Source organism: Argiope bruennichi, chromosome 8, assembly GCF_947563725.1.
Source record: "Argiope bruennichi chromosome 8, qqArgBrue1.1, whole genome shotgun sequence".
Taxonomy (NCBI): Eukaryota; Metazoa; Arthropoda; class Arachnida; order Araneae; family Araneidae; genus Argiope; species Argiope bruennichi.
The window spans coordinates 80899300-80918267 of record NC_079158.1 but is presented as its reverse complement, the minus strand read 5'-3'; the positions used below and the strand labels follow the sequence as shown (position 1 = coordinate 80918267).

Sequence of the window (18968 nt, the reverse complement as noted above, 5' to 3'; positions counted from 1 at the left end):
TAAAATTTGCACTTCTGGTTGGGCCGAATCAGTAGTGAAAGAGTTAAAGCAGGAAACTGCCAAGTAATACTTACCTATAGTTGATGTCTGTACAATGATTTCATCCGAGGGTGGACCTGCACCTTCACTGTTAAAGGCTTGAACGACTATGCTGTACTGAGTACCTCTTTTTAATCCTACTAGAGTGTAGTTAGCATCTGTTTGACCTTGTTTGATATTCACTGTTTTGTAAACATATGGGCCACCACCAGGAAGTTCCCGATAGCCAACGTAATATCCATCAACATAAGTCATTTGTTCCAAAAAAGAAGGCTGCTGCTGTAAAAATATGAAAGGAAAACAGAAATTAAACACTTAAATATTTTTTGTTATCATCTAATTATTTAATAATTAGATAATAATAAATAATGAGATTAAATCGGTTAAATTAAGTTAATTATCATTTTAATTAAAATTTAATTATCTTTTAAATTAAGAATAGTACTCAAAACTTAAATATATCATAATATGAAACGTTTATAGTCCGCATCCATAAAATATTATAATAAAAGTATTTTAATATTTTAGCAATTAAATTAAAACTTCCTCGATAATAGCATCACCAAATATTATAAAATTGATTTCACAATAGAGATGACTATTTAATAAATATTAGTATGTTACGATTTTTTCAGATTAATTTTAATCTCATTACTTGAAAGTTTACTTGACAGAAGGTGCCACAAGTTTCAGTAAGTTATTTATATTAAAAAATATCTAATTTAACAGCATTACAACAGTAAATCGGCTGCATTACAACCTGAAAATAATTAGAAACATACATAATTTGCATAACAGAAACATAATTTAAAATTTATATTTTTATATAAAAATGATTTTTAATAAATTTAGAAAAAATATCATTTCCTTTTCAGATAATAAGTATTCAAACTCTTATTTTATTATAGATCACTAATCATGTTTTGTAGAAATGATATCGGTTAAAGTATGCATGTTTTAATTTCTTCAAAATGCACTGATCAAAGAGAGAACTATACATATTTTTATGGATTAAATATTGTTTTATAATTACATCCATCCACTAAATGCATTTTGCAAAAATTTGAAGATAAAAAGTAAAACGAAATTGCTACACATTTTCTTTTTTATCTTGAGGCGAACATAGAAATGAATTTTCTTTTATTGACTTCATCTACCTATCCATAAGAATTAACATGTAATCTGAAACGTTTTATTGGACATTTTTAATATATATTAGAATAATTTAATTTTCTTGAAATAGAAGCCATATTTCCTTTCAACCCAATCCCATCTGCCTTCGGGTTTTATTGAATTTCGCTTTCCAATGCAATTTGAAATTAATGATAAAATTCCATTTAAATTGACATATGAGCTTATATATTTTTAATGATTATTTTTTGGTTGAAATATTATCTATTTCATTTCTATTCCAATAATTTTTTTTTTTACTTTTTTTAAAATATAATTTTTCGTATTTCCAACTTGCTTAAATGTATTGGTATATTTTAAGATTTCTATTACTTTTATATGATTACTTTCTGTAATGAGACACTTTTGAATGAAACTGAAAACGATAAATTCCAAGAATATTCATTATTCTTCAGTTCATCGGATGTTTTATACAAGCATATATCTTTTTAAAGATAATACAATTTTTTCGAAATATCTGTACAGTTTTTCTTAAAATTTTACACATATTTTTTTTTTCCTAGAGCTTAGCAGAATGCTATTTATTTTTTAATTTTAATCAATAAATTAAACATAAAATAATATATATTCATCCAAATGCCAAAAATATATAATATATATTAGGCAATAATTAATTAAAATAAAGCACACTGAAATATTTTTTTCCCCGATTTCTGTATTTTGAAGAAATAAATCGTCGTATTTAATTATGGAATTTAAATTTTTATTTGCATTTTCAAATAAATTATTAATTTAATTAAATTATTAAAGTACTTTGGAACACATATCAATTTTTTTATGTTACATCAAAATAATTTTAAAATGGATATAAAAATTTAAATGCCGAATGCAGAGATATATAAAGTGATAATGAAAAATTGAAGGCAGAAATAATTTTTAACTTCTCATATTTGGAAATGAATGTAAGCCAAGATTCCAACCAAATATTAAATATTTATGAACTAATGATGGGTTATCGGCTTCGGAATAGGTAGGTTCTAAGTTTGAAACTGGGTTCCATTGTTCAATCGTGCATGTGAACCACAATTCAGTTAGCATCCAAAATCAGACATCGTCTCCTGCTATTGTGATATGGAATTCTACAGAAAAAGACGGGGATTCAGAAGTCGTTTTTGTCCTCTGATGATGTAGAAAATTAAGAGATTCATCCCCACATAACCTTTGTTGCTTTGAAATGGGGAATATTTAATTTTAGCAATTTAGTCACACACACACACATATATATATATATATATATATATATATATATATATATATATATATATATATATATATATATATATATATATATATATATATATATAATGTTGTTTCATTGCATATAATTCAAATAGAAAACCATGTGAGCATAAATATTTGTAAAGTAAATTGAAATTGAAATGTCTTAATTCATAACAGTATTCTAACGGAAAGTGAAAATGAAACAGAATTCCATACTGATATTTCTCTAATTATTATTTTTACTCAGAATTCAAAAGAGCCGATAATTAAGCAGAATTATATATATATATATATATATATATATATATAAGTTAAGTAAAATTCAATATTAAATGCAAAATTGTTATCAAAATTTAAAGATATAAATTTCCAATTAGTTGCACTTGTAAAATTGTTCTATAACACTTACACTTTTGATCTACGATTGCTAAATTATTTCATCACATACAGAGGTTAACAGATTTGCACAAAAGTTTTTGACTGCGCATGCTCAGGAGATTCGTTGCGCGGAGTATAGTTGAAATCATTGACTTGAGATCTAGTTGCTGTTTCATGTGGATACACGGCATGCCTTCCTCAAAGGAGAGACAAATGATTTGGGCGTAGTAGATTGAATATATTCTGTTAGCTATTGCGCAAATAGTTTATTATATATTTCATGATTTCATTTCTGTTAAATTTATCAACTTTACTTTGTAAATTGTTGCAATATGTTTTAATCCTTAATAAATAGTTTTAATTTCTTTAGAATTATAGAATGAAAAGCCCCTTAAACATAAACTCCAAATGAAGAAAAATTCATCACAGAGAGGAGTGAAAATAAAAATAAAAAAATATTTAAATTACATGGGTAATTATCTAATGAAGATTATTATTTGCTACATCAAATGGATACTTTTTGTAATATATCGAAATCAAATTTGAAGCTTAGAAAGGATCAAACAAATAAATGTTGTAATAAAATGTTCATATGCAATGTCAGGTTGATGTTGTAAAGAGTGTTATCATAAGTTTCCTCTACAGTAATATTCAACATCGTCTTCAATTGTCTTCAAATATAATTCTCTGCTATAGAATTATGCAGCTTACTTTCATAACTTGTATGAATAAGGCAAAAAAAAATAATTCTGTATGCCCAGCTCCTAAACCGCCTTGAAATATATTGCAGCTGAGGTTTATGTTAATAAGTTATCTTGTGGTACGTAGACATTAAACCATTAGAATAATTTTTATACAGATCCAAATGAGCATAGTTTCGTTAAGGAGTATTTTATTATCAAACTTTACCATTTTAACAAATGATTTGTAATCATACACACTCATGTCCATAAATTAAGGACAATTGAATTTGAGGAAAAGATAAAATCAGAAGCAAAACAAATGTGATTTATTTGTAAAGACTATTTATTAAACAAAAAGTAAAGAACAAAAAAAGATGCTATATGTTTGATATTATTAGTAAAAATTCCGATTTTTTGTTCCCTGGAGCAAATTAAAAAAAAAAAAAAACTATTTACAAAAACCATATTACATGGTTGGTATGATGGTAAATACATAGTATGTCTCCCAGCCGATGCAATACAGTCCGTACAACGACTAGGCATGCTGAGTATCAAATTATCGATCTGATCTTGGGGAATATTACACCACTCATCAAGCAATGTTCCGGTAGACTTGTAGGAGGTGGTTGACGGGTTGAAACTCGTCGGCCAATCATGTGCCACACATGCTCTACTGGATTCAAGTCCGGTGAGAATGCTGGCCAGTCCACATGGGTGATATCCTCCGATCGAAGGCATTCAATTATGATATTTTAAAGGCTAGGACGGGTGTTGTCATCCTTAAACACGAATTCTGCGCCCATGGTGCCCCGAAACAAACGTACATGTTGTTCCAGAATGACGTCCAGATAGATTTGGCCTGTCATGGTTTCAATTTGAACATGCTGGTCAGTTCTGGAATCCAGAATAATTCCTCCCCAAACGAGCAATCCTGCACCACCGTAACAGCGTCCTTCAATGATGTTCTCTTGGTAGTAACGGGCACCTGGCGCTCTACATATGAAAGTCCGACGAGAATCAGACTGACAGCTAAACCTGGACTCCTCAGAAAACATTACACAAGCCCCCAATGTTGTTGTGTCCACAATTCCTGCTCTCTACTCCAGGCTAACCGCAGGTGACAGTGAGTTGTAGTAAGTGAAACGCTTCTGACAGGCTAATGAACATATAGACCAATCTGCCCTAAGCATCTGTGCACGATCTGCCATGAAACTGTTGTACCAGTGGCTGAAGAGAGCTGACGAGACAGTTCTGATGATGTGCTCCTTCTGTTTCTTTTGGCAGTAAATGCAAAATACCGGTTCTCATTCGCCGTTGTAACTCGGGAGCGACCTATGTTGTAACGTTTACTCACATTACCATCATCTTGGAATCATTGCCAAAGCCTGGAGATGACACTATGGGCGATTCCAAGTTCCTCGGATACTTCCAGCTAGGTACGTTCACATTCCAGGCGGCTGATAATGCTACCACGTAAAAAAATCATCCAATCATCCAAATGCGTCTTTTGTGTCATAACTATGCTGTTATTGCACTGAAAGGATTATAAAGCGCTTGCAAACAATTTTACTTATTTGCATGTATTCCTTATACATCACTCTCTTACACTGTCGTCATTGCGACGCACTATCTGTGTCATATGGTGGCTTCCTGCAATTGGCATATGATTTTTGAATATGTGTGTAGTCATTTTACTGGTGATATATGTATTTCAAAGTTTGATTTCCGTGTGACTCTGAATTATCCTTAATTTATGGGCATGAGTGTAGTTAGGCAATATTTTAGGTAGATTACTATAGACAGACTTACTATTGCAATGGTTCTCATGACAAGACTCTTCAGCTCATAACCGATCTTGGTCGCAAGAACCAAAAAGCATCCTTTGTGCAAAAGTTTGCCCACGTAATCTTGTGAAAAGGATTACTAGAGTAATTTTGTTTGGATTTTAACTGGCTTGGAATATATTTTTACTAATTTAAGAATCTCGGACGAACTCATAAAGGCTCATGTAGCACAAAGAGAGTGGAAATGGTGGTGGGGGTGAAATTTTCATTTCGTTATAACTTTCTTAGTATTGAAGATAGAAAAATAAATTCAATTATCCAAATTAATGCATTATTAATACAAATAGCTTTTATATTTAAAGTGTTTCGATAACTGCAACATCTTAGAAGTTAGGGGCTGTAAAACGATTTTCAAGCCCTAATTTTGACTGTTTATAAAATGAACAAATTGTGCGGCCAGATAATAACTTAAATTTATAGGAATCTATCTTTGCCTTAAACCTTGTTGAGAGGATTTTTTTGTTCCCTTCCATCTTCATTAAATTTACTTCCCATTTTTTTGAACAAAATTATATTAGATCTTCAATGTGATGATACAGAGTTCTAGTATAGAACATTAAACTAATATCCTAAAAATCAGCTTAAATGAAATGAGGTTGAAATTTAATATTTAAATTATCGTAATCCTCCTTTTGTCTTTTATTCTACAAAGTTATATTTCCTTAAATCTACATAGTCAGTATATATTAAAGAGAGAGTTAAATGAAAAAATAAATTACTTAAGATCCGAGAATAAATCTGAAATTCAAATTATAATAAGCATTATTTTTTAAACAAACATACATTTCATTTAGTAATAAAGTAAAATAAATCAAATAACAAATATAATATTTTTTTGCAAAATAAAATCTGAAGTTGTCCTTTCAGCACTCATTTTTTAAATAATTAAAATGCTTTTAAAATTTTTCGTTACTCCAAACAAAATCATAATAATGAAGATCCAATTTAATCTACCGATAAAATTCGCATGCAGACATTTTCTCTGCTTATATGCATTAAAAGCATTTTTCTGCAAATATTAAATTCATATATTGTTATAAGGCATTAAATTTCCGATAATAATTATTTGGGAAAATTCTTATTCAAATATTTAAGAAGAAATTTTCTTTTCAGAGTATGTATAATATAAAAGTTAGTGAAATTCTCCTATTTTTAAGATTTCATCGAATTCGCTTATTTAAAAATCATTATCTTCCATTTTTTTTAATAATTTTTCATATTTGTTCTCGGATGTTTCTATTAAGCTGGATTTCCAATATTCACTAATACATGTTAGAGAAAGTTATTATTTTTTAAAAAAAAGTAAAACAAATTTTCAATATGCCAAGAAAAAGGACAGCTCAGAATAATAGCGATATTAAATCAGTCGAGCTATTTTAAATAAGAATTTCATGTTTTCTTAGAAATATTTAAATCTTCTTGCTTTGAATTTCTCTTATTCTCTTTATTCATTTTTTTTTCGATTCTAGTTATTCCATGTAACTTGAAAGGAAAAATAATGATTGGATATAATTTTATCATTTACGTAGTTATTTGGTAGACTATTACTTTTTATTCTGCATAAATAAACTGTACACAAAATTTTTTTCACCATGATTTTCCTTTCGTTATATAAATATACTTATGCTTAATCTGCATGCATTTTAGTAAAGTTTTGAATTTTGATTTATCAAGAACATTCATGTCTAAATAGGAACATTTGTGGATTTATAAATGATTTTTAAAACTTATTTAACAAGCTAAATAAACTATGTTGTATGGCCGTTTAAAGAATTTGCTATTTTTAATTCTCATATTATATTACAAACACATCCATAATGAACGAATAAGCTCAGTTTGAATACCAACAATCATCAAGGGAAAATATGTTTTAAATATTTTATTTAATTTTCAAATTAACCATTTTCTTGCTTTTTTTCAATTTTAAGTCATTTTTATTTTCGCTTATAAGAAGAATACTAAGAGAAAGTATAATAATCGTCAAAAATTCGAACTCCAGATTTTGATGAATCACCATTTTTTTAATATCACTGAGATAAAAAAACAACAACACATATTTGGTATTACGTCTGATTGTCCATCTGTCTGTGAATAGGATTGACTTAAATGCATTAAGAACTAGATGGATGAAATGTGATATATGGTATCTACATTGAATTCGTAGATACCTATCTAATCGTCAACGAAATTCATTCAATGATAGACTGTCTGCTCGTCTATCTTAATATAAATTAACTTGATAACTGCAGAAAGAAAAAAAAGCTAGATGGATAAAATTTGGTTCACAAAGCTAGTATGGATTTGTAACAATTCTATCAAGGGTTTGACCCCATCTATCATTTTGTACTTTCAAAAATAAGTAAACATAATAACTCAAAGCACGACTTTGACTACAACTGTAGTTCTACGCCAATTTTTGTTTCAATCGATTAGAAAACAGGTGTCAAAACTATGCATTCGTTTTTGATGTCAAACCTACTTTTATGCTAACAAAATTCCAGTGACAAAGATTGTTGTCTATTATTCGCTTTTCTCTATTAGTCGCATAGGGTATTTAATAGGCAAATACATATATTAACGAATATTTGAGAAATAAGATCATTTCCATTGCTAATAAACATATAAATATAACAAAAAAATGACAATTATATTTTAATAATTTTATTTTTGCAAGTGTGTTATATAAACTTTATTTTTTTAAAAATAGGATTGCCTATTTAAGATGGGAATAAAAAGACTTCTTTAATAATAAGAGAGTCTTTTAACTGATAAAAGGAATAGATTTTAGAAAATATTAAAATCAGATAAGATGCAATCCAAACTCAATTTTTCTCGGCTTGCGTCAGAATTGATTGGGATCTCGAAATTCCTGTTTACATCTCAAGATTTAAAACTGCTGTCTTATTTTTATATAAATTTACAACCATGTCTTGGATTTGCATATTTTTCTCTGCATAGGAGCAGTAATAATTCAACTACCCGAAATCTAATAACATGAATCTTCCATTATCTAAATCAATTTTGGAAAAGGAAAAAAAAAAAAAATCCTCGAATAATGCCAAATTCGGGGGAAAATATCGGTGAGAGATCAGAATTCTTACTTTCTCTCTGAACTAAAACTGATATTTTGTTGGTACATATTTTTTCCTTCATATGTAATTTTAATGCATGTACATGTATGTAATGAGACTACAAACATAATATGATTTGTGTATTCATTTTATCAGCAAAATTTGAAAAATTTACATTTTTATGTATTTTATAATTGTTTAATGAAGATAAGATTTTTTTCTTAATGTAATGTCTTCGTTATTTTATTACTGGGCTTCATCTAATCTTCTGCCGCTTATCGAAAATGTCTAACTTCCCTTACCAATTTCTTTCTGATCTCTTATTTATATAGATGCTTACAGTTCTGTTGAAATCTACTTTGATTATTTTACTAAACATCTTACTTGATTATTTTATTAAGTATAATAAAAAAAAACTTTAGTTTTATATCTTTAAATTTTTTAAAGTTCTTAGAATTTTTGTTCAAAATCCATTTTTTGAAAAAAAAAAAGATGAAGAAGGACTTTTAAAATATGAGAAGATTTTTCAGATAAAATATTACTGAAAATGTAAAAATTAATGAAAATATCAATTTATTCTATAATAAAATTCATTAATATATATAGAAAAGATTCTACGAAAGTTTATATTGAGTGAAAATTATCAATTTTCACAAAAAAATCCTATAACTTGAATGTTTTTATTTGCTATTAATTCATATCTTGTTTTTCCAAGTTTGCTTTTCCATTATGAAACGAAAATAATAATAATAATAACCTTTTTCTTTGAAAATTGCCCAAGAAAAAAAATATGAACAGAAATCTAAAAAGGGAACAAATAATTCAGAAAATCTTTTTTGCATAGAAAGGTGTCAGGAATGCGAAAAGACGCAGTTCAATTTTTCCCTTGCGAGCTGCGAAATCTTACTTATTCTCAGAATTTGTCAAAGTGACTAAATTTGCCTTCTTTCATGAGCTTTGAATTTTTTTCCTATAGACTTCTAAGGAAAACACAGAAAAAGTCCTATAAGTTTGAAAATTAATAAAGACTTACTTTCAATAAGATCTCAAACTTATACGGAGATTTCAGACAACTAATCCAAATTAGTACAAAAACAATCATGCACAATTATGGAATAAAACATAATTTACCCAAAAGGTTTCACAAAGTGTTCAAAAGAATTTTGAAATATTCAGGAGGGATTTATATGGCTTATAAAAACCGTTATGTTCCCAATTCCATATCAACAAATTTTATTCCAGCAGTTAAATAAATAAATTTTCTTATGCTTTCTACTCTTTGAAACCTTTCTTCACTGGTGCTATTTAATTTGAAATAATAAATGTTCTTAGAAATTTAACTTAATAATAAAGGGATGATATAATTTTTAAAAAAATTTTATTTAACTCGACATGTTTCATGCTTCCACGAATACTGCAGTTGGGTTTTTGGTAACTTGCTGATTCACTAGAGATTTGAAAATTTGTAAATTGTTTGTATTAATTATGATAATATACTATTTTAAAATTTTCCGCGCTTAATTATAAAGGGATCACTGTTTTAATTAGATATCTTATGGGTTTGATGACATCATACCAATTGTTTAACGTCATATCTCCACTGAATAATGTGACTTGGGAATTTTATTATAGGATTTTAAGATTCTTTCTTATCTGCTGCTATAAAATATTGTGCGAACCGTCTCATAAACATTCAAAGTGATTCTTGCCTGTCCCTAAATTTGAAAAATTATATATAACTTTTTTTAAAGTCTGATTTATTTCATTTATTTTGAAATAATTAAGGGCATCAACAATAATTCATTAAAATTGTTTCCTCATAAAAAAAAGAAAGAAAAAGCCAAGTTATTGTGAATTTTTGAAATATTAAATTTATTATTTTATTTTTACAGAATTCACTTGCTGTAAAACGTGAACGGAAAATTTCTATGTGACGGAATATGAACAATGGTAAGTATTAGTAAAGTCTTCATATAAGAAGATTTATTAGTCTCGGCACTTCAGTAGAGTTATGGATCGATCATCGTATAGCAGATAGTAAACCTGAAACCACCATTTGACATTTTAAAATGATATATTATTACTGTTAAATTAAACTAATCAATAAAATATTTCAAAATTGAAGACCGATTAATGTTTATTTTTTGTCAACTTAAACTAGTATCGTAAAATGTTTTAACAAATGGTCCTTAATCAAAGTTGATTTTAATTTTTACTTAAGACTTTTCAAAAATAAAATTCTGTCATGTAGTTTTCAAAGAATGAAATATATTAAGAAACTTATGAAGATTTGAAGTTTTAAATTAGCAATTGTTATAATAGAAGCATTGAAATCCACACAGATGTTTATTTATTTTTTTTTCTCTTTTTCGTTTAAGCGGGTTTTTTAATTACATTTTGATTCGTAATTAAAATAAAAAAGAATGTAGTTTAATGATAATGTAATTCACATTTTTAAATTATGTGCACAGAAAAACAAGGAAAGATATTTTCAAAATGCATTTCCTTTTATTGATGGGAGCGTTGTTGAGAAACGAAAGAAAAAAAAAGGAATTTAATTAAATTCAATTATTAAACGCCCTTTTACAAGCTTAATACATAGATTTTTTAATTTTTATTTTCGCTATTTTCTATTGTTTACTCTCAATCTCACCATCATATGACATATATAGAATAAAATTTAATATAATTAATTATTATAAGATAATTATGATCTGAAAATATAAAAAAAAGCCTTTTTACAGACAAAATAAAAGTGTCCAAAATTTGAAAACTCTAAAAACCTGAAAGGGACTGAAAAATCATTTACAAAACTATTATTGCCACCAACAAATAAGTCAGTTAAAGTAAATGTGCTTAAAAGCAAATCAAATTTAAATAATTAAATAAAATATTTTAAACATAATGATATCAATGAATTACACATGTGTAGAAATGCTGAATCTGAAAATCATTTTTAATTATTGATTGTAATTAGAATTAATTCATGAATTTCGTAATAATTATGAAAATAACTGTTGTACAAAGCATTTCCAATTTGTATTCCTTTAAAATATTGTTTCTAAGAAATTAAACTTATATATCATTAATAAAAAGCTAATTAATCAATTTAAATTAAATAATTTTCTGTTTATAGATTAATAAGAATAATTTTTGAAGGGAAAAATTAAAAATAAAATTAATTATAAAACTTAACTGGTAAATTAGAGAATTATCAATGGTATAAATTTAGATATATGCCTCATTCTAGATTTTTAATAGTTTCTGTTTAATTATTTTCATGTTGATTTCTCAAACAGCAAATACATAACGTTTTTAAGAAATATCAAAGACAAAATTTAATTTGGAAATGAATAGAAACTTCAATTTATAATAGAAAATAAAAAATGATTTCTATAGATTCCAATATCATGTCATTCTTTTCAATATTTAAATCATATATCAACAAACTCAAATCAACAAAATGGTCTATAACAAACAATTTGTGCTTATAAGACATTGTTGAATTTGCATTGTTCTGTCAAAGAGTATTCTATTCAGATAAAAATATTCCATCTCAACTTAATTAATACATGCCTCAAACAATTTTTCTAAGAAAGAAACTGAAAATGTGCATAATATAAGAATAAAGTTTATGTATCAAAGGTTTCATTTCACAAGAAAGAAAGAGAAAAAAGAAAGAACAAATTCCAAAAGCTCCTAGTTTAAGCAAACTAACGCATTCTTTCTTTGAAAGAAATGAAATCTCGGCATGTTAAAATTAATTTATCTCAATCAGTTACGTTTCTAAAACTAGAAATCCTCCTCAGAAAACTTCTTTTTCCTTCTTACTGCAGAATTAAAAAGCACCTGAAGTAACCCAGAATGATTTTAATTATGCGTATCAAGAGAATGAATCAGAGAGATCTTAAAGACATGCATCCTTTGATCTTAATATTCTCTGTTTGACCAAGTAATTCTGAACGAATTAATTAAAATCCCTTTTTTGTGTGGCAGGACACATGGGTCTTTCAACGGATTTATTATTTTTATTCAATCTCGAAATGAATATATTTTTTTAATTTTCTGTCAAGAGACAGTCACGATTTAGAACAGGTGTCGATGCTTACTATGCAAAGTGAAAGAAAAATGGTTTATCTGGTGATCGCCTCATTCGAAATGTAATTAATAATCCCAGAGGATGTATAGCATTTACATATTTATTTAGTTCTTTTCTCGTTTCGCCTTCAGAAATTATTTATTATTTTCTCTTTGATGATTTTTTATCATTTTATGTCTTGTTTGCAATAATTCCAGAAGTAATTCCATCCAAAAATGAATATGAATAAAGGGATATATCGCATATATCCAATGCGATTTATCACTTTAAATTAGAGAATTGTTTCTAAAGAATAATATATAGAAATATACTAAATTTGGAAAAAAGCAAGTGTATATCATTTTCTTCTTTTTAAGTTTTTCCTTCTCTAAATAAAATTAAGCTTATTCGGAAGTAAATATATCACACATAGCATCTTAATGCATAAATCAGAGAAATTTTCCACACCTGCATTAAAAAAAAATTGCACTCTGCTTACATTAAGATACTAAAAAAACTTCATTTACAGTTTTGTTGACAATAAATAAATAATCAAATATCTAAATCAGTATTGTTTGAGTTAAATACAAAAGTTGGCTTTTAAAGTTTGATATTACACAAAAATAATTTCATATGTACTAAAAATCTATGAATAAAATAGTATGAAAGAATAGGTAAGCAGCTCCTACCAAACAAATAATGGAAAAGAAATAATTTTATTAACATTTAAAATGCACTTTGTAGGGCATATGGAAGAAAACTAATTGATACAGGAAATGCAGATACAGTTGTTGGATATTAAGCATATCTATTAATATTCAACAGGGATATCTCCCAAATACATTCCTGGAAATTCTGATGAAAGTTTTATCAGTATCTTCCTACAAGCAGCATTGTATTTTAGGTAAGACGACGAATGCCTTGCATGGCACTGGCGAACAATAGTTACGAATTATAAAACTTTGGTCAGAATCTAATATTTTTACTGAAACAAGAGCCAATCTTTATTGATTAATCCCTGACATCAGATGAAATCACCAGTATCCGAAAACTGAATATAAACTCTGGATTAATTTTTCATGATTTATTAAAACCAAAATTTGATTTGAAACTACAAATGTAATTACAAAATCAAATACATAGATTTCATTTTTTTTTCAAATTGTTATATTTTTTAATATTATTGCGTCTATAGACAAGCAAAACTACAGAGAGGCAGAAAAATAATTCTGCCACAGATTTGGTTCAAAATTTGATATGAACTTACAACTTAGAAGCTAACATTGTAAACCAAATTTAATTTATTTGCTTTATTATTATGTTTAATTAAGGCGTTTAAATATATGCAAAAATACAGACAAACAGGCGGACTTTATTCAACATTTGACACGTATCTACATTTTAGCACCTTGTGTACGAAATTGTATTTATTTTGTTTCTTACATTTATTATCTATCGTGTTCAATTGTACTTGGACAGGAGAACATATGATTCCTGTGAATGGAATTCGTTCGAAGCTTGTGGATATCCGAAATTTGGTCTCAAGTTCATAAAACAAACTCCATCTGTCAAGATAAAACTGTTTTTGATTATCGCATTAACATATAGATGAAGGATGGATGCACAAACATAATTCCTAAACCGTATTTTTTGGTCTCAGAGAAGTCTGAAATATGGAGATTAGTCAAATCTCTAATTTCAGTTTTGTGATTACTATAATATTTCTTCTCTTGTACAAGAGAAGATAATAAATGAGAAAATATGTTTATTGACACGCAAGACAGACTACAATTTGGCGCATATATACTTTAAAAGATAGTAATGTGACCTTGAAATGATGATCCAATCAGATACCAACTATAGTTAATATTAGATAACTTAAAAATATTGAAAAAAAACATCAATTTACTTTTTATATAAATTATTGGAAGTATGGTTTTCATGTAAGTATTAAAATGTTGTTCTTATGAAAAATTGAGACAGACTTAAAAAAATTTTACTATTTTATTTTTGTCCAATTGAGACATTGTTGGAAAAATAATAGAACAATGAGAAATTCTTTAAAATTTTTAAGCGCATAAGAGAAAATTTATTCACATGGATCAAATATTGTAGAATTGATTTAAAAAATAAAAAAAACGGAGCGCTCATGTGCCAAGCTACAGCTTAGTGCCATGCCATAGTTATACATAACCTATGCCTTATAATATTTATGAGTGATGAACAGAGATAATAACAAATTTCATCTACTTGTTTATTTTTATATCCACCTAGTTTACTTGGCGATTTTCAGATTACGCCAAAATCGTAAAACTCCGTTTTGTATAAGATGGTATTATTTTGCCAACATTCTCTGGTTTGATTGCAATTTTCAGATTATGCCAACGTCGAGTTGCCAGTTACCAATTTCGTAAGGATTTGCATTTTATAGAGCAATTTATCACGGAGCCTCAAAAATAAATAAGCAACAAATTCAACTCTTCTTTTAAATAAAATATCTGTGCAAATTAAATATATAGTGCTGTTCTTCATTGTGAGGACTATCAATTTAGGAAACTATTTCATGGCATGTCATTTATTTAAAGTTGTAATGAATCGCATAGAAATACATGCACAATGTTGATCACAATTTATTCTCACCGTCCTCGAATGTTAATTTGAATAATTCTTGTTTCATCTTTGAATGTAGTTTAATGACTAAAAATATATTTCAATAGATGGTATCATACTGATAATTTAATTATCTTCTTCTGCAGTTTGTATCAATTTACTCACATAAACAAACCCCTACATCTGATTTACAGTATCATTTTGAAAGTTCAATTCCTAGCAGTCTTTGATGAGTTGTTCTTCAGATTTAGAACCAGTAGAATTGCCAGATCATTCAATAACTGAAAAATGCTTGGAAAATATTCCACTGTTCGAGGCATTTTCAATTTTGAGAGAGAAGCAAATACTAAAAATTATTTAAGGTGCAAGGTAAACTCAAATATATTAATATCCACCACGGTCATTCAAGAAGTGCGTTTTAGACTTATTGGAAATTCTTTATATTTAAGGTTTAATAATACTAATGGATGCGAGTAAGATAAATACGGAATTCTATTTTTCGCGGTTTACTAATTCTTCTCTTTATATTCCTCTCCGCTTTATTTAATCAAAGTTGTGAAGCTCATCTTTATTTTTAGTTTTTCTATCAAAGCAGGATATGTTCGCATAGTTATTTGGATAAAGGTGTTTGTGAAATTATTAAAGATAAATGAATGCAACAAGATCTTTTTTTTATTCTATTAAATAAATCATTTACAAAATATATATGTATAAACACTATTGCTAGAAATTTTAAAATTCCCTAGAAAATGGTTAAATTGCGTTTATATATGATAAGTAATATTGCAGTGTTAAATTATGAAATATTGAATAGAATTTTACAATAAAAGGAATTCTGAATATGTGGATATATAGAAATGTTTAGTCAATATCTTAATCTTAATATATCAGATAAAACTTTGATATTTAATTAAATATAATTCATATGAAGTCTTTTTAACTTGTAGATGGACACACTAAATAGCATTTATAATCTTGAAAATTGTATAATTTAAAAACTTTATTCATTGTTTAATGATTCAAATATGAATGCATGATATGAGATAAGTACTTAAAAATTTTTCAAAGCTACTAAAATTTGGTTTTCTCTCTTCGTTAGCAAATGAATAAACATATTTTATAAATTAATTATCTTAAAACAAAAACTAGAATTAAAAGATAATAATTTTCTTAAATCTGAAAGGAAACATTCATTATCTTTTTTTTTTTTAATTCTCTTCTTCACTTTAGAATTAAAATATCTATTTCAAGAGACTAATACAGTTACAAATTTGTAATATTCCTTTCCAGTGCAATTAGTCTTCTTCTCGAAGAAGGAAGATTTATATAAGTAATCATCACTGAATATATGTCCACCTATGATGTAAATTTTGCAACTATTTAACGATATATTTAGTAATGTTGGTAAGAAATTCAAGATTCCGGGAACAACAAGAATCTTGGAGATAGCTCTATTAGGACTCGAGTTTCGAAACAGTTTTCAGAAACTTCTTTGCTCTATCTTGTAAACTATAAAAATTATGGATACAAAACTATAATCAGTCAGAATTGAGTTGGTCATTGAGTCAGTAGTGAATCGGCAATCGCGTTCGGCTGAAGCAAATAGTTAAGTGAGAGTAGTGGACAATTCGGAAAACATGTATTTCAGGAACGAAGTTTTTCTTTACCAGGTTCTTTCTGACAGCTTTGTGATGTTACAGATATTTAATAACAGTTTACTGGATGTGTGCGTGTGCTGATTTTCTGTACTCTTCTCATAAGCATTTTTGCCTGAATATTTGTGCTTTGGTGTAGAATAAAGTGTATTTTTCTTGTTGCTGAGCATGTCGAACTATTCTCAACATATACCCACAACACCGACTTTAATTTGAGACTAATTTATCATTCACAATGCCTTTACATGGAATCTTTCATTGCTTGTTTTTTGCTGTAAATTTGTATCTCACAAAATTGCTATATTAAATTTGAAAGTTAAAAGAAAATGATTTTTTCTTAAAGATGTATGTTACAATAAATTACTAAATCGAATGGAAGTATGGATTTTTCGATTTTGTTATATAAATACATAACTAATATTAAATAGTAGTTAAAAAAGAATTTTTTTTGTTAGTAAGTTTAAACATAAAATTTCTGATTTGCAATAAAGTATCGTAAGTATAAATAATTTTTATAAAAACTCTTTAGAAAGAGAGTAAGATTTTTGATCTCCACTTAAGACAATATCAGTTTTTCATTAAAAAAGTTTTTAATATAAGAATTTGAACAGATAAAATATTCTCTTTATTATATTGGTTTTAGAAATTTTAAGCTCAATTCTTATGTAATATTTATTAATAATCTTTATATTACCCACGCAGAAATCATTTGAAGTCAAAATAATATTCATTTATACAGATTTTACTGAGTAACTGCTGTAAGATATTTTTCTTATGAAGCTAATATTGGTGTTACAATAATTACAGTTACATTTTTTTTAATCTACTCCATGAAAATAGAGTTTTGTAAAACGATTTATAAAAAAAAATAATAAATTAAAAGGAATCATGTAATAGATTATTATTATTACAGTGATAAAAATAATATAATTGATTATGAAATAAAATGAAGTACTTGTAGTTATTTACTTTTTTTTATTATTTAATACATTATTTTATTACTATGATACATTTTATTTTTGAAACAAAAATGAAAAGTTATAAGTAAATTAAACATTTAAAAGAATAATTGTGTAAATTAAACTGGAAAAGTATTTAAATCATCTAACGAAATACATTGCTTTTACGATTTACTTTCGCCTGTTTTAAAACCTCTTTTATCATTATAATAAAAGCAGTTGCAAGGTGATTATAAATCCATTGCAATCCCGGCTTAACTCTGTTTTTACATTTAATTTTTATTCGACGAGGATTAAATAATGCGGAGGATTTCTTTGTCCAAGAAAAGAGATTCAAGATAGAAAAAAGAAATTTATTTAAACCCAGTTGTTATGCAAGGCCAATTTGATACAAACAGAGTTTTTTCTAAAATTTTAATGATTTTTGTAGATTAATGCAAAAACGCGTTTTCCGCTGTTGTGAGTCAGACAATGCAAGAAAATTACTTTTAGCTGAAAGGAGAATTACTGAATGCTCTGCATACTGACGCGCATCTAATATTTATGAAGTCTTCAAAGAATAAAAGGAAGTTCTGAAAACAAAATCCGAGTTATTTTATTTTAAATCTAGTATACATAAAAAGATTTATGTTCATTTGACTTGCTTATATCATTGCGTTGACACGTTTTTTAATCTTTTACCTTCTTTTGAAAATTGTATCATCATTTTGCTATTTATTTATACATATTTTATATATTATATTTTTATTATTTATATATATATATATATATATATATATATATATATATATATGCCTTTGAAATATTTATTAAAGCACAATTTTTATTATAACATACTGATTCTATTTAATTTATTAACTAAAGTTATTCCATTAATTAATTTAATTAATTAATATATTTATTATTTATCATATTTAATTCTTATTATACTATACTATTATATTTAATTTCACGTCGAAAATTTCATTTTCTTTAAAAATATTCCAAATTAAAAATGTTCTTGCTTCAATCATTTCTGACAATACCTTGTATTATAATCGTTTGTGGCGATATCTTGCATTATAATAATATGTGGAAATATTTTTAATACAAGTATTTGTAGCAATCCTTGTCTTATCTAGATATTCCCGATTTTCAAACATGTAATGATATATTAAGTGACCAGTATAACGCCATTTGCATTAAAATGTACTGCAACTAGTACATTTTATTTGAGGCTCAACGTCGAATCTGATTTGA

General features: G+C 26.9%; 1 protein-coding gene across 5 annotated transcripts in view; it reads right to left on the bottom strand.

Annotated features, from left to right (window-relative positions):
* LOC129981957 (cell adhesion molecule Dscam2-like) overlaps positions 1-18968 on the bottom strand; it is a 545016-nt gene that overhangs the window by 108279 nt on the left and 417769 nt on the right. For 4 of the 5 annotated variants that reach the window (XR_008785388.1, XM_056093028.1, XM_056093030.1 and 1 more), the window contains one exon: positions 75-318. Coding sequence is in view for 4 of the 5 variants with exons in the window: in XM_056093028.1 (XP_055949003.1) it covers positions 75-318 (244 nt within the window). In the remaining variant the exon portion in view is untranslated. The remainder of the gene's footprint in view (positions 1-74; positions 319-18968) is intronic. The other variant, XM_056093029.1, reaches the window with a different exon arrangement.